This window comes from Gossypium hirsutum, chromosome A01, assembly GCF_007990345.1.
Source record: "Gossypium hirsutum isolate 1008001.06 chromosome A01, Gossypium_hirsutum_v2.1, whole genome shotgun sequence".
In the NCBI taxonomy this organism is placed as follows: Eukaryota; Viridiplantae; Streptophyta; class Magnoliopsida; order Malvales; family Malvaceae; genus Gossypium; species Gossypium hirsutum.
The window spans coordinates 471,434-487,408 of NC_053424.1; the positions used below are offsets into that span (position 1 = coordinate 471,434).

The following is a 15,975-nucleotide window of genomic DNA, read 5'->3' on the forward strand; positions in this document are numbered from 1 at the left end:
TCAAGCTTAAAACCCCAATTTTCAAATCCAGTTCAATGTCAACTTCAATGAACAATCTATTTACAAAGTAAATCAAGCCACAAAATTTTTTGGTATTTCACTTTCCTAGGCTCAGTTAACATGTCACCTGAAAAAGAGTTGCGTATAGGCTGGTACACTCGAGCCGCCAGTTTTAACTTAGTTGGCATTGTATTGAGATCGGTGCATTAGTCCGGCACCATCCATTACACGGAATACAGTCACTTTAAGCACGAACTCCCTCGATCTAAGCAGCTCGAATACACAAACATCTCCTTCGCCTAAATTGTTCTCCACTGTGAATTCATACCATCCTTGGCTGAACTTAGCTTTGCCTCCTCTATAAAGACATCGAACGGACCATTGTTTCCCGTCGGGAAGTTGGAGTTTAATGAACCCGGAAACCCCACTTAGATGCTCGGCGAAGCAAGACGGTAGGTACTGCAAGAGAACATTTCAAAAACGTGCAATATGGCGGAACCAAAATAAGATTTTATTCGATAAAAGAATCATGAAGGTCTTTGTACTAAAAGTCAGATTACATTTTACTCCCTCTACTAAAAAAACAGGCAATTTTATCTCTATACATTAGACCAAAGAGCAAACTGATCATTTTGTTAAAAACTTCGTCCGTTTTTATTGATAAAAACAATCCTTGTACGTTAGAATGAGATTTTTAATAAAAAAGACTAACTTTGCTCTTTAATCTAATTTAAAAAAAAAAGACTAATTTCTCCGTTTTCTAAATAAAAGAAACAAAATGCAATCCGACTTCTAATACAGAGACTTCCATAATACCTTTATCAATTATATTCAATGCCTCACCATGATACATCCCCGGTATAGATACGATGGTCGCAAGACGACTCTGCAGAAAGGGTTACTCGGTTCGAATGCTTTGGCTGCATTCATTGCCCTTTCTCTTTCTTCAGCTGTCACGGTTCTCTTTCGAGCTGAAGCGCTTTCGTAAAACCTATACCGCATTTCCGAATCGTCTTCATGTCCAACGGACAAATCCTGATCATCTACATTTCACCAGACAACCAGTGAGAAAAATCCCGAATCCCTTCCATACTGCAAAAACTTAAGAACACTTACTAGGGTCGAACTTCTGCTTTTTCCTCCCGGGTTTCTTTGGTGGTGGCGTCTCCGAACCTGAAGTACGCAATTTCACTTCCATTAGCAGAATCATCTTAAGTTCGAGCACATTAAACGAAGAACCATACCTCGAATAAGTTGCTTATTCGCGCTTTTTGCCGCATTAAGGTTAACTTCACCACTCCAATTAACGCAACGGTTAAGTTTGGATCCCCCGAACAAATGCTGCATAGCTGAAGACATGCATTCATCGTCTTCGAGTTCATCGAACGGATACGATTTCCCATGATTGTATTGACTACCAAGAAGAGCATTAGACTGATAGTTTATTTCAGAATTATTCAAATTAAAGATACTAACACTAAAAGCCGAATTCCCTTCGTATCGAAAGATCAAAAAGTATCCTATTCGGATATAGTATCGGTCAAGGAATTCGGGCCAACCCTCTTGAAACCAGACCTTGTTGTCACCTTTCCTAATCCCCACACGCCAAACATGACCATCAGGGACAGTGAGAGCAGCTGCAACAGAAAGTTCATCCTTGAATTTCTTAACAAAGTTATCAGGAATCCTCTGCAGACAGCCCCCAAAATCCAAAATTAGGGTTCTTTAAAATTGGGAATTTTTGCAGATTTTTTCATAAACATCGTGAGAAATTTCTTAACTAACAAGCTTTTTCACCAACATCCACGAAAGAATACACAGAAAAATCAACAAAAAAATCCATTAAAATGAACTAAAATTCAACATCAAGCAAACAAAAACTCTAACAAGTCCCAAACAATCAAATTTCAAAAAACACAACGAAATCTACAATAACAAAGGAAAGTAAAACAAACCCAGAGCTCAAAACAAAAGAAAAACTTGGGTTTTAATTTTGAGAAATTAAAACACACAAAACACACAAGCATAAAATAAAATTATAAACCCAGAGAGGAAATTAGGGTTTTTTAGTAATTTACCAGTTTCTTATCTTGGAGAGTAGAGGAGAGAATAAGCTTATGGAAAAAAGGGCGTGGCATATTTGAAGAGATGATCAGATTATACAGTGATGCTTGAGTTTCAAAGAGAGCTTTAAAGAGGTTTTTTTTTTTTTTGAGTTTTCAAAGTATATGTGTGTATATATATGTGTGTATAGCACAGTGATTGAAATGATAAGACTTCAGAGATAAGCCGAAGAAGAAAGCTCAAAGAGAGAGAAAATGGAGATTTCAGATCTGGTCTTCACTGCTTCTTCTGCTTTTAAAGCTCCAAAAAAAAAAAAACCCAACTTGCCCTAAAAGTTGAACCGAGTTGAACCACAATCTGAACTCACTTACTCACTACTGAGTTCTTCGTCTCGCCTTTCTTAAACGAAAGCGACCAACGTGTGTCCCACCTACTACCCCTTTTGCTCTTTTAGTTTTTTTTTTGTTAAAATAAGTCATACGTCCCTGTACTTTTCTCAAATTTAGATTTTAATATCTGAACTTTAAGTCCAATTGATAATACTGTTAAACATTTTTTATTAAATTTATTAGTGTAATATTTTAAAATATAAAAATACTCATTTGATAACAAAGTAACTGAAAAAATAGCATTATAATGAACCTACATTTAACAAAATAATGTTAAAAATGTTAATAGTTGGACCTAATTTCAAAATCTAAAAAGTAGAGGGAATAAATTACTAAAAATAAAAGTAAAAAGACTAAATTTCAAACTTGAAAATAGTACAAGGACCCACTATTTATTTTAACCTTAGTTAATTTCATCAAAAGTCCTTGAACTATTATCCGAATTTTGAATTGGTCTTTGAACTATAAAGCATTTTATTTAAGTTCTCAAAATATTAGTATTGTATTGATTGGTTACTTCCATCAACCTAGTTGTTTCATTTGGATATGATGTTGAGCATATTTAAAGTGCATAGAGCAAATTGCAAACACATGTGTAGTTATTGCACTAACGGCTTGGATCTAACGTGTTTATAAAGCAGTGCTTATAAATTTTATAAGGATATTTCTTCTTCTTTTTTTACATGTAAAATCCAAGTTGTCTATCTAATAAGTACACATGCGTTTATGATTTGGATTAATGCGTTTAATGCTCATTCTAATAGTTAGTTTAATGGAAAGATACGAGTCAAGGGCAAAGTTAGAAAATTACTTTAGTAAGAGATAATGATGAATCATAAATTTTTGGAGAGATCAAAGAGAAATTTTACTATTATATTAACAGGTAATTTTACCGTTATCTATCATATGAGGGAGGGTAGCTACCTACCCTTTACCTTCGCCCCTAGTCTGAGTGATACAATATTTATATTTTGAATATTCAATTAATGCATTTTGATATATAGGACCAATTTAAGATCCTAGCCATAGTTTGAGGATGTATGATACAATAAACCTTAAATTTTAAAAATAATTTAACATTTTTACTATTTAAAAAATAATTTAAAGTGATATAATTTAAATTTATCTTCTTCTTTTTTCTAAAAGTTTTCAAGTTTTTTAAAATAAATTAATTTAATTTTCAATATTTTTAAAATTATCTCTAAGAAAATAAAAGCCAAAACGCCAAGGGTTGTAATTATGTTTCTTTTAGATGTACTAGATTTGTCCATGACCCAGCTTGAAGGTCTGCCTGAAAAATAACAAAATATAAGTTTAAAAAATGAGATTAGACAAAAAAAAAAAAAGACTTGTTTTCTAAACAGGTCGGGTCTTGAGTAAGTTTTTATTGCTCAGGCTTACCCGACCTGACCTAAAATTACCACTGATTTTTTATTGATTTGTTATAATTTCATTATAATATTACTATTACGTTTTTTATTATTATTTAAATATTATATAACTGTTATTTTATTATTAATTTTGTTACTCTTTTAAACTAACAGTGTAATAATTTAAATAAAAACTGTCTTAAATAAAAAATTTTAAATAATTTAATTACTGTTTTGAAAAATTTTAAAATTTAATAATCCAAACATAAACTTACGCATGGTTTAATCAACTTGTGTAATTTACTATTATTATTTTTAAATTGAAATCTGTTGGAGTCGTTTTCATAAGTGAGTTGAGTCGGAAGAGTATGAGAAAAATGAAGAATCACTGAGTCAAAAGGCAAAAGAAGACAGTGTGGTCCCGAGTCGTGAACCCATCAACTCTCTCAGCAAATTTTTTTTATTTAATTAATACTTTAAATAATATATAAAAATACTTTGAACACGTGTCAAGCTAGGGTGGATTAGACCATGCCAGAATCACACGCGCCCAACATAATGAAAATAATTGAAAATAAAATAATTCATTTAATAATTTATTACCATATGATATATATATAAGTTGGTAAATTGCTCGAGTTGGATTTTAAATTCAATTTTTAAATTTTTTTTTAATTATTGTTAAGCTTATGTTTTGATTATTTACTTTTATAAAATTATTAAATTATTAAATTATTAAAAAAAATTTATTTAAGTCATTAAATTATTAAAATTATTAATTTGTACTAATTAAAAACTATCATATTCTTCTCTCTTACATTTTAATTTTATTTCATAAAACAATTTTGAACATTATGAATTTGTAAACCAAAGTCCATGAAGCTTTCTTCTCTGATATCCAACATCGATTATCAGATCGACTTAGATCTAATATATGTTATTTCACTCATCGTTGGGTATTGATCCATCAAAAAGACTGTCGAATCGTCACTTGGAGCTCGCTAATTAGACTGTTATTTAAAAGAAACTTAACATCTTATTGACTTAAATAAAAACATTCGTATAATGTTGCTATACTAAATAAAAACTTTCAAATAATTTAGTGACTATTTTGTAACTTTTTGTAAATTAAGTGATCAAAGCATAAATTTATTAATAATTTAATCACTCGTAGTTGTACTTTTCAAAAAAAAAAATTCCCAACCACCACAAAACGCAGACGTTTCATTTATTTTAATGTAGAGGGATGACCTCGACGGCGTCGTTTGAGCAAAGGCGAGATTTTGCTTTCAAGCGCACATTTGAATTGCCATTTGGCGGGTCCATTTTCGACCGTAAACAACCGCTACCGCCATCATCATCAACCAAACTTCAAGCTCTCCCTTAATTCACACACATCTCATGCAAATTTCAATCTTAAAAAAAAAAAAACCAGGAAATAAAATTCATCCCAAAAATTGATCTCTTTTTAGTAATTTTTCTAATCCATTTCAATCTTTGATACGAAAAAAAAAACGAAGAAAAAAAACAAATGGAAGCTACCAAGATTCCACCTCCACAGAAAATGGAAGATAAAGACGAAAAGGAATGTCCAGAAGATGAAGAAGAACCAAAGAGTGGAGGAGGTTGGGGTGGTTGGGTTTACTCCACTTTCTCTGTTCTATCTGATCTTCAAAAAGCCGCCGCTTATGCCGCCGAGGAGATCACTCTCAATGTAATTTTATTCTTTTTTTTCCCCTTTTATTAGTACTTCTGGGTTTTTTTTGTATTCGAATTAAAGATCTGTTTTCTTTTGAATCTCCGGGTTTTTAGGTGAAATTTAGATCTTCGATGACATATGGATGTGACAGGCTTCTGAGGTTGCAGAGAAAGCTGCCAAGACTATTGCGGATATTCAAGTTGCTGAAGATTCGGAATGTTCGTCCAAGGAGGAAGAAGCTGAGGAGTCTTCGATTGAAAAAGATAGTGAAGATCATGAAAGTGAAAAGCTTCGAAAGTCTGCTTTGGATAGGTAGAGAAATCAAGTGACGAATCTTTTCTTGGCCCGGCAAGTTCTTTCCTCTCTTTTTGATATTGGTGGAATTCTTGTTTTGGCCCCTCTAATTAAATTTTAGATTTAGTCCATTAATCCGGCATAATTTAATCATTTGTTCTTATAATGATATACATAGCTTATATATATATGGTTACAACACAAAAGTTGGGGTGGTTTTTATGGCGGTTCACATTGTAAAGGACGTGGAGAGCTGCTAGATTTAATAGCCTAAGAGGGTGAATCGGGTGGACTCTGGTCAAATTATGGTTAACTTGGCATGATTTAATTATCTATTTTTATAATGTCATTAGTTAGTCTACTCAACATAGCTTAAATACCACTATATATATATGTTGATACAGCACAAAAGTTGGGGTGGTTTGCTATAACTGTTCATATCGTAAGGGGTGCAGAGAGCTGCTCAAATAGGTGCAGTTCACATCGTAGAAGGTGTGGAGAGCCTCTAGATTTGGAAGTCTGAGAGGGTAAGTCGAGTGGAGTCTTGTTAGAGTAAAGACTGCCTGTTTTTCTTGTCTTCCTTATCCTGGTGATGGGGGTATTTATAGGAGAATGGAGGCTGAACGTGGTTTCCAACGACATGAGTTTCCTTTTTCGGGATGGAGTGATACGGTGGCATGTGTTAGCCTAAGGCACTGTTGGAATTGACCTGAAGGGCCTAGCTGTCGGATGTGTTGAATTGATGGGTGCTGTCAAGGAGGTTTCCCAATATATCTTTTGCAGATTGTATAAGCTCACTAAATGTGATATTTAGGCATGAAATCAGGTTTCTCTGGCGAGGAGCTGCCAAGGTTGTATCGCCAGGCCCCTAGGATGGTCTGGTGAGGGAGCTTAAGGTAAAGGTATAACATATATTTATATATAATCACTGTCGCAAGTTAGTCTAGGTGCTTTTAAGAAAAAAAATCTACGACTAACTAATGATATAAAAGTAAAGAATCAATTTATGCCAAACTAAGTACAAAGATTATATCTCCAATTTGATCATAGTTGAGGGACTAAAACAATAATTTGACCTTTTGATACCTTGAAACTATACTAATCTGAGATGACTGTAAACCAGCAGATTTTAGTTTTCTTGTTTGTGTTTGAACCTATGTTTTGTGTTTTCTTGTTCAGACTTTGAGTAGAAATTTTCCCTGGTACTTAGAACATGCAAATGCCGTAGGTAGATAATTCGAGAATGGAAATTTCCGTGCTAATATAAACACGAATAACGTAGGCTGCTGCTAGATTTCGTGTTAATGGTCTATCTCCGAATGTCATAACGTTTTTCCATTTTATTTTCTAGGCTCGAGCATTCTACTGTAAATTTTGCGGATTCCATGCACCGTGGAAGTTTACCTGCTGGTTCTGTTGCACCATCATCGATCAAGGTTTGTGCAGGCCTTGTTATCCTTCTTAATAATGCCATGATGATCTCGTAAAATCCTCATCTTTTTTTTTTCTTCTAAGAACAGAAAACCTTTTACAACAAAGGGAATGCAAGTGCTCGAGTATGTAGGAAAGGAGACTATGGAGTTACTAATCAATGAAACCGGTATAGAACCTGAAATGAACACAAAGAGAAACGAACAATCATCTGAGGAGGACCGGTTATTAGAGGAAGTTAGTTTCAATCAATGCTTCTACATATACGGAGGTCCAGAACAGTTGGAGGTTTAACTTCTTATCCTCGAAGTTGGAATTTAACGATTCAAATGGTTATAATCTTTTCGAATTGCTGAACTATAATGATGTTAGGAACTGGAATCATTATCCAGCCATTACGCCCTTCTATTTAATCGAAGAAAAACAACATTACCACCCAAACAGAAATCCATGTATGAGGGAAAGCTTAAAGAAATCCAACCAATTTTCACTTCCGAATCCGGAATGGATGCAAAATGATCTGGAGTCAGCCAAAGGAAAGACCAAGGACGGTCATGACGAGATGAAAATTTTACATGATTCAAGTATTCGAAAGTATGCGGATATGGCTGTCGGGTAATTTACTAAATACTGTTTCTTTTTCGTTTTACCTTTGCTCGGAAAATTTCCCGACTGAGTTATTAACGGCTATATAGTATGGGTCCCGTATTTTCTGCAGTACTATTTATATTCGATGCTGCTTGGTGTCGTTAATCCACAACTTTTTCAGGTTCATAAATGCATTGACCGGATTAGCTGTTAACGATATAATCCAAAGAACTAGTAGAAGGCTAGAGTCACTTCACTGGGCGGGAGTTCATGTATCGAAATGTTCTTTAATTTTTTTTTCCGAGCATTTTGATGATAGTTTCTGCATATGAACTGAATTTAAAATAACGTGTATGCTGCAGATGGTTTCGGAATTGTGCTGTTTAGCGGTGTCTCACCTCTTGATGCTTGCTAAATCCGTCATATCTAGTGGCAACAAAGTTCGAGTTGAAGATCCCGATGATGATGATGGTGATGATATAATGAATATCGACTGGCCTGAGGATCCTGTTGAAAAGGCGAAATTAATAAGAGTAGAGGCACAATCTATGACATGTTATACGGAAGCTGTGTCGAACAACTTTATCACTGGTTAGTTTATTTGCAGTTACCTTTATTTTCGAGCTCCAATAGCTAAGGTGATCCATCTTTGATGCTGTTTTCAGGCATATTCTATGTAACCAAAGCTTTACGTAGCAGTCGTGAGAGCGCTACCGTGGATTCGCATGAAGCACTTCCACAAGCATCAATCAAGGAGAAAGCCAAGTCCTTCTCCAAACACCTCCACAATGATTGGGCCACCGCGGTGAGCAAAATCTAGGATGGACTCCAATATTTGTCTGTTAAATATGATTTTTATTTTCAGTCAAATTTGAAAAATAATTAAACTCTGTTTACTTATTTAAATCAAACACTAATTAGTTTAGATTATTTTATTATTATTTAATTTATGAATTTAGCCTATAAATAAGCCATCTTACAACCTTAGCAAAATATACCAATTAGAGATTAGAACTCATAACACATTTAGAGAATTTTGTGTTTACGTTTTATGGGTTATTTGTTTTCGGTTTTTCGGGGTTTAATTTTTATCTCTATCTTTTGTACTCTTCGTTCTTTTGCCATTATAGTAAAATTATCTTTGCCCGTAATTTTTTATCCTCTTTGGAGAGATTTTTTTATGTTAAATTTGTGTGTTCAATTTCTCAATTTATTCTGCTATTTTCTTGTTTGTTACTTAATCGGGTCGAAATCCTAACAAGTTGTATTAGAGCTAGTTCAATTTTCATAGATCAGCCCGTTCAGAAATGACGGCAACAAGATTTTAAATTGAGAAGTTTGATGGTGAGACAAATTTTAATCTGTAGCAAGTTCGGATGATGACAATTCTAGTTCAATCCGATTTAAAAAAGGTTGTTACTGGGAAAAAGCTTGAGAATCTAAATAAAACAGAATGGGAAGAGCTTGATGAAAAGGCTCTTGTCTGCAATCCAGTTGTGCCTCGCAAATACAGTATTGCAAGAGGTATTGATAGAGAAAACCTTATCCGCTTTGTGGAAAAGGTTAGAAACTCTTTATGCGACTAAGTCTCTGGCTAATCGTTTAGTGTTGAAACAACGTCTATTTACGTTTCGCATGAACAAATGTGAGCTTCCTAGAGATCACATCAGTCAATTTATTACTCTTTTAAACGATTTAAAGAATGTTGAGGTTTATATTGACGATGAAGATTAGGCTATGTTATTATTGTGCTCTTTACCTCATTCATACAATTCTTTTAGGGATACCCTGATTTATGGCAGAGACAAATTCTCGTTCGAAGATGTGAAGGGTCATTTGTTGAGTAGAGACAAACTCGACAATGAGCTTCATTTGGATAGCAAGACAGATAGGCAAGCTTCTGTTCTGGTAGCATCAAAGACACGAGATAAAATGTGTCGCTATTGTAAAAAGTTAGGTCACGTCAAACCAAATTGTTATAAACTGCGAAATAAAAAAGTTGTTGAGAGTAACAAGGAAGATGTAGCTAGTGCTAATTTGGCCGATGAAAATGGTGATGATTTCTTGTTAGTGTCAACAAGCGATAACATCAAGCTTACGTCCGAGTGGATCCTAGATTCAAGATGTTCTTTCCATATATGTCCCAATAGAGAATGGTTTTCCACATACAATTCGATTGAAGGTGGAGTTGTGCGCATGGGAAACAACTTATCTAGTAAGGTAATTGGTATTGATACTCTTAAAATTAATATGCATGATGGGACGATTAGCACATTCTCAGATGTCAGGTATGTACTTGATTTACGAAAAAATCTTATCTCCTTAAGTATTTTAGACTTGAAAGGATGCAAAATCAACATTAAGTCGAGCGGCATTAAAGTATCTAGTGAAGCTCTCATTTTGTTAAAAGATAAAAAAACCGACAATCTTTATATTTTAGAAAGTTATAAAATAACAGGTGAAATCGGACGTCCATTGTCCGTTACGGAGTTGAAGTTAACTTGTTCAGAACGGAGGCAACTTGGTCATAGGAGGGAAAAATGTATGACCGTTTCGTTGAAGTGAGGTTCTCTTTTGGATGCAGGTTTTGAAAAGTTAGGGCACTGTGTTCGTGAAAATCAGACCCGGGTTAGTTTTGATTTGGCAGTGTACAAGTTGAAGGCTAGAAGTCTTCCAGTTTCTAAGCACAAATTCGACTCAGTTAATTCCCTGCATAGTTTAAGATAGGCTCGTAGAGGTTTTTGGCAAAGATGGCATTGTGAAAATATAAGTAAAGGTGGAGATTTGTTAAATATGACTCTTATTTTCAGTCAAATTTGAGAAATAATGTGACATCCCTAATTTGGCTCTAGTCGGAAAGTGGTTTCGGGATCACTAAATCGAGTCACAAAAATAATTACATGTTATATTCTATGTTTATTATATGTGAAAGTGCATGTGTGAAAATTTCATACTTTGATTTTGTCATTTGAGAGTAAAATTATGAAATAGGACCTATGTGAAAATTTCTGAAAATGCTATAGGCTAAATTGTAGTGGACAAATAATTTGTAGTGCAAAATAGGAGGATTTGCATGTCAACCCCCCTATTTTTACATGTAGTGGCTGGCCAAGGTGATGGGTATTAGATAAAATATGCATTTTAGCATTATAATAGCTATAATGGATGGTGGGCATGATAAGCTTTTGTGTAAAATTTTTTATTGAAGTTATGGCTTAGTTATGGCACAAATTAATATATAATTTATGTGTCATAAAATGTTGGGGAATAAGAATAACAAAAAAAGGATGGAAAGAACAAAGTTTTGTTCATTCTTGGTTCTTCATAGCCGAAAATAGGAGAGCAAGAGGAGGGAGATCTTTTGAATATTCGGTCACTTGGGGAAGAAAAATCCAAGGTAAGTTCATGGTATTTTGCTTCTATTTTGATGTTAATGGGTTCTTCTTGATTCTACCTTAACTCATGAAACATATTTTGGTTTTTGGTTGTGTTGTGAGCATTTGATCATGAATTTAAAATGATGAAATGGAGATTATGCTTAAGTAAAATCATAGATATGTGATGATTGATTGGTGATATACATGTTTAAATAACATGCATGCAAGGTTTGTGTGAATGAGTGATTTGGTAATAAATCTGCTTAGGACAGCAGCAGTAACGTGACTTTGGAAAATCACAATAAATTGTGGGAGATGAGTTAGAAGCTTATAAAAGAAACCTTGTAAGCAAAGGAATTTCCGATAATGAGATATTTGAAGTGATGTGTGACAGGGTCAGAATGACTTCTAGATCCTCTGTTCTGTTTTTATAAAATCATTATAAATTGTAAAAAAATGTTCATAAGATGAAATTTATATTCTTAAACTCCTTAATGAGTCTAGTTTCAAATGAAATAAACGAGAACATATTTTTAATTCTGTATAATGAGAAATTTGATTCGTAGTGAAGAGTGGTCAGATTAGTCAAACAGCGAAACAAGGGGAACTTTAAGAAAAATATGGTATTGATTAGCCAAACTAAAAATTCTGAAAATTTTATGGAAAGAAGATATATGAGTCTATTTTCAGGGAAAATTAATGAAAATTGATTTGGAGTTTTGTAGCTCCAGTTATAAATGATTTAGTGACTGTTGCTCAGGAAGACAGCTTGCAGTGAAATTATGATTATGTGGTAAACATTGACAAAAATTTGTTAATGAGTTGCTTATTGATTTCTTATAAGCTTACTATGATCTGTATGTGTGAAAGTCGAATATATATATTATATATTCTGAAAGTGATGCTTGAATAGTCGAATAATGACTAAGTTTAAAATTGTTGAATTTAAGCTCAAGAGCATAGAGGGGCAAATTCGGATAAGGGGAAAAAAGAAAGTAATCGAATAGCCGTTGTAATTGTTCGGCAACATTCAAGGTAAGTTCTTAAGTGTTTAAGCTTGATTCCTTTTTATATGCCTAAGAGTTAAATTAATATGGTAAAGGGAATGTAAATTTTATTTAGTTAATGTGCCGAATATGTAATGATTTAAGGCTATAAGCCAATTATGGCTATTATGCCTAAGTTGAATTGGATTTGGAAATTTGATGCACTAAATGAGTGTTACAATGAATAAACTATGCTGTATATGTGCTGGTGGAGATATCACGATTGTGATTATTGAATATCTAAGGAAACCATGATGTGTATACAATTATTATATTTAGTCCGTTGTGGTAGCCGAAGGTGGCTTGGTACTAAAGTGATTAAATGTGAACTTCGATGAGGTAACTGTTAGTGATCAATGATATAAGTTATGCATTATAATATATATTCGGGTTTCAAACCTAACAGATGTAATGCCAGTGAAATGACATCGGACTTAAAGGTCTAGCAGACTTATGGCTGGTGATGAAATCAGGTTATTACCTAGCAGGCAAATTGCCGATAAACTATTAAAAGTGTGGTGCTATAAGACTATGGGCTAATACGATATGTGGATTCGTTCCGTATAGTAAATTATTCAGGTACGAACAACCTAATTAAGTACATGTAAATTAAATGAATTTGATGATTGATGTGAATCGAACCTATAAGAAATGGTTTCATGTTTATGTTCAATTATGAGACCTTGTGTTAAATTGACAATCGAATTCGTTCAAATACATTAAGTTGGTCAGGTATGCGACATGTACTTATGCATGTTAAATCGATTGGAATTGAATCACAAATGTGAATTGAGAAGCATAGGTAAAAATGTCTATATGTGAGTAAGGGTAAAACCATCGTAAATTATCGATAAGGATGGGCTATGTGCGGAACCATCTTATAATTGCTAATTTGAAAGGTTGTGTACGAATTAGTGAGCAATATGTACATGTTAGATGAATTGTGACCTTTTGGTTCTACCTGAATTAAGTTGTGCGATAAATAATTTATGTATATGACTAAGACTCGAATGGTCACTATGGGTTAAGTTTGAATGGTGAAATAGATATGTGATATTTACGTATGACTTTTGAACCGAAATGTAAATGATGGTGTTCATAAGGAGCTTATATCCGAATGTAGCAAATGACTACTAATATGATATGTTGAATGAGAGGTGTTAAAATATGATTAAATATGCATGATATTCGATGTATATCCGGGTTAAATCCCACAGGCTTCGTGCTGGTATTATATCCGGGTTAAATCCCGCAGGCTTCGTGCTGGTATTATATTCGGGATAAATCCCGCAGGCCTAATGCTGGTATTATATTCGGGCCTTCGTGCCTAGCAGGCTTCGTGTCGGTGATGTGTATTCGGGCCTTCGTGCCTAGCAGGCGTAATGCCGGTGAAATGATATGTTATGTGAATTCGGTGTTCCTTGTAAGATAAGGCTTTAGCCAAATGTTAAAGATGAAATGATAGTGTATTGTATCATGCTTATATGGCCTAATGGCAAGTATAACATGTTGGTAAATATGCAATGTGCTTTTATAATCGAATGATAAGTTTGAAATGAATGTGAGTGAAATGTTATGCACAAGCTATCAAATGTTAAGTGTGAAAATGGGATGAAAGAAAAGTGTTTGAGATGTATAATTATATATACGTTCGAATGATGTTAGTACTCAATTGATATGAATATGTTATATGGAACTTGTTGATTTGATTATTCGGGCCTTTGAGCTTAGCAGACTATAATGTCGGTAAGATACTATTCGGGCTTTCGAGCCTAGCAGGCTATAAAGCCGGTGAAATGATATCGGGCCTCGAGCCTAGCAGGCGAAATGCCGGTGATTTGAGAAAAGCTTATGACTAAGGTACCTCGTGCTAGATTGTCAAATGAATACATTTAATACGTAAAATGGGCCAGGTACGCAGTATGTACTCATATGTAAGTTTGATTTGAAGTGAATCATAAGGGAGTAATGTGATACGTACGTGAATAAATGTTTAAACTATACCTATGATCATGATACACCTGGTCAGGATGTGAAAGTATGTGAGGGTATTTGATAAAAATATGTTATATGAATTCAGATTAAGTGTGATAAGAATGCTGAACGTGCATTATGTGCTTGTGTATATTCGGTCAGATGGCAATATCCCTAGAATTTGGCCTCTTAAGAAATTAAATAATCGAAGTATAATTGCGTTTATTTGTTTGCATTGCTTAAGACTTACTAAGCTTATGAAAGCTTACTCCGTTGTTACATTTCTCTGTTTTATAGATTGTTGACTTCAGTTACCTGCTCGGGTTGGAGTTCGCCGGAGATATTATCACACTGTCGAGCTCACGTTATCGGTGTAAGTAAATTCTAGTATTTCGAGTCTATGGCATGTATAGGGTTTTAATGTTTTGGACCTCGTAAGCTCATATATGGGATAGATTGCATGTGAAAAGAAAAGTTTTAAATTGATTGAAATTTTTCAGCACGGTTTTTGTGTGATTGACTGAGTTTAAGTCGGGTAACACCTCGAAGCCTGTCCCGGTGAGGGATACGGGCGAGGGGTGTTACAAATAATCTTTCAGTTAAACTTTGTTTACTTGTTTCAATCAAACACTGATTAGTTTAGATTATTTTATTATTATATGACCTATGAATTTAGCTTACAAATAGGCTTTTTTACAACCTTAGAAAAATATACCCATTAGAGATTAGAATTCATAATACATTTAGAGAATTTTGTGTTTACGTTTTGTGGATTCTTTGTTTTCAGGTTTTCGGGGTTTAGTTTTTATCTCCATCTTTTGTACTCCTCGTTCTTTTGCCATTATAGTAAAATTATCTTTTCCCGTGGTTTTTTATCCTCTTTGGAGGGGTTTTTCCACATTAAATTTGTGTGTTTAATTTCTCAATTATTCCGTTATTTTCTCGTTCGTTGCTTAATCGGGTCGAAATCCTAATACTATCTTTTGTAGTCCTTTCGACCTCGATGCCGGCAACTTGAAAACCCGAATTCTCTACGCAAAATTTCTATTGATGATGCGGTATAATTTTAGAGCGAATCGTCATCGCATTTCAGGTAGCAAAGTACAGTTGGTTACCAAGTTCATCTACCAGAGTGGAACACGAAATTACATTAACCCTTCAAAAATACAGAGATCAGAGTACAATTTACGCAATTCCACACAAATAGATTCAGAGAAAATGTATTTTAAAAAAAAAAATAATAATAATAAATAAGCCATCTCATTAGAAAAAGAACAATTGCAGCAAGTAGGTTAAAAAAAGTCTAAACACATACAATGAAAGTCCACGGGGGAGAGAGCAGTTGTGAAAACCAACGGTATGCATGCAGGACTGATCAATTCGATTGATTAGTCCGATTCAATTCAAACAATATTAATAAAAAGATAAATGGTACCGACTTAGAAATGAAACCGTTTCTCTTGCTGTTACAATATCAAATATTAGGGAAGGGGAAAGAGGATAATAGAGTTCAAAACCTGTGTTACTTAACAGCTAAATATTACTCCAAATTAACTCTTAATTAGAATTAATGTTGTTTGCATTAGGTTATATCAATTAAAATATCGGTTCGAAAAAAATTATTAGATCAATTAATTTAAGAATTAAGAGAAAAAACGATTTGAATCGAATGATTCAACTTGATTTATTCATTAATTTTTATTAAATGAATCGGACCGAAAACTTTGATTATAACTTTGGCAT

General features: G+C 33.8%; 1 protein-coding gene and 1 pseudogene across 3 annotated transcripts; one reads left to right on the plus strand and one right to left on the minus strand.

The window, feature by feature from the left end:
* On the minus strand, positions 1-2,428 carry LOC107928907 (B3 domain-containing transcription factor VRN1). 3 transcript variants are annotated; one of them, XM_016860197.2, is made up of 6 exons: positions 2,079-2,376; positions 1,576-1,637; positions 1,245-1,414; positions 1,117-1,191; positions 844-1,043; positions 1-459 (listed from the first exon to the last, which is right to left on the minus strand). In XM_016860197.2, exons 1-6 carry the CDS (start codon positions 2,136-2,138, stop codon positions 178-180), a joined length of 849 nt encoding a protein of 282 aa, XP_016715686.2. In that variant the 5' UTR covers positions 2,139-2,376; the 3' UTR covers positions 1-177. The 3 variants fall into 3 exon arrangements, with proteins under 3 accessions (XP_016715686.2, XP_016715684.2, XP_016715685.2); XM_016860195.2 differs by having other exon boundaries at positions 1,245-1,689; positions 2,079-2,428; XM_016860196.2 differs by having other exon boundaries at positions 1,117-1,173; positions 1,245-1,689.
* A 2,926-nt stretch (positions 2,429-5,354) lies between these two features.
* LOC107944298 (uncharacterized) lies at positions 5,355-8,905 on the plus strand (annotated as a pseudogene).
* The last annotated feature ends 7,070 nt before the right edge of the window (positions 8,906-15,975 follow it).

What these genes read in the sequence shown, in the direction of transcription:
- LOC107928907 (XM_016860195.2), bottom strand. Translation starts at nt 2,138, where the DNA reads ATGCCACGCCCTTTTTTCCATAAGCTTATTCTCTCCTCTACTCTCCAA. An exon ending in AAAGCAGAAGTTCGACCCTA is followed by an intron (nt 1,044 to 1,116) that starts GTAAGTGTTCTT and finishes GGTGAAATGTAG; the next exon opens with ATGATCAGGATTTGTCCGTT. An exon ending in TATACCGGGGATGTATCATG is followed by an intron (nt 460 to 843) that starts GTGAGGCATTGA and finishes GTTCTCTTGCAG; the next exon opens with TACCTACCGTCTTGCTTCGC.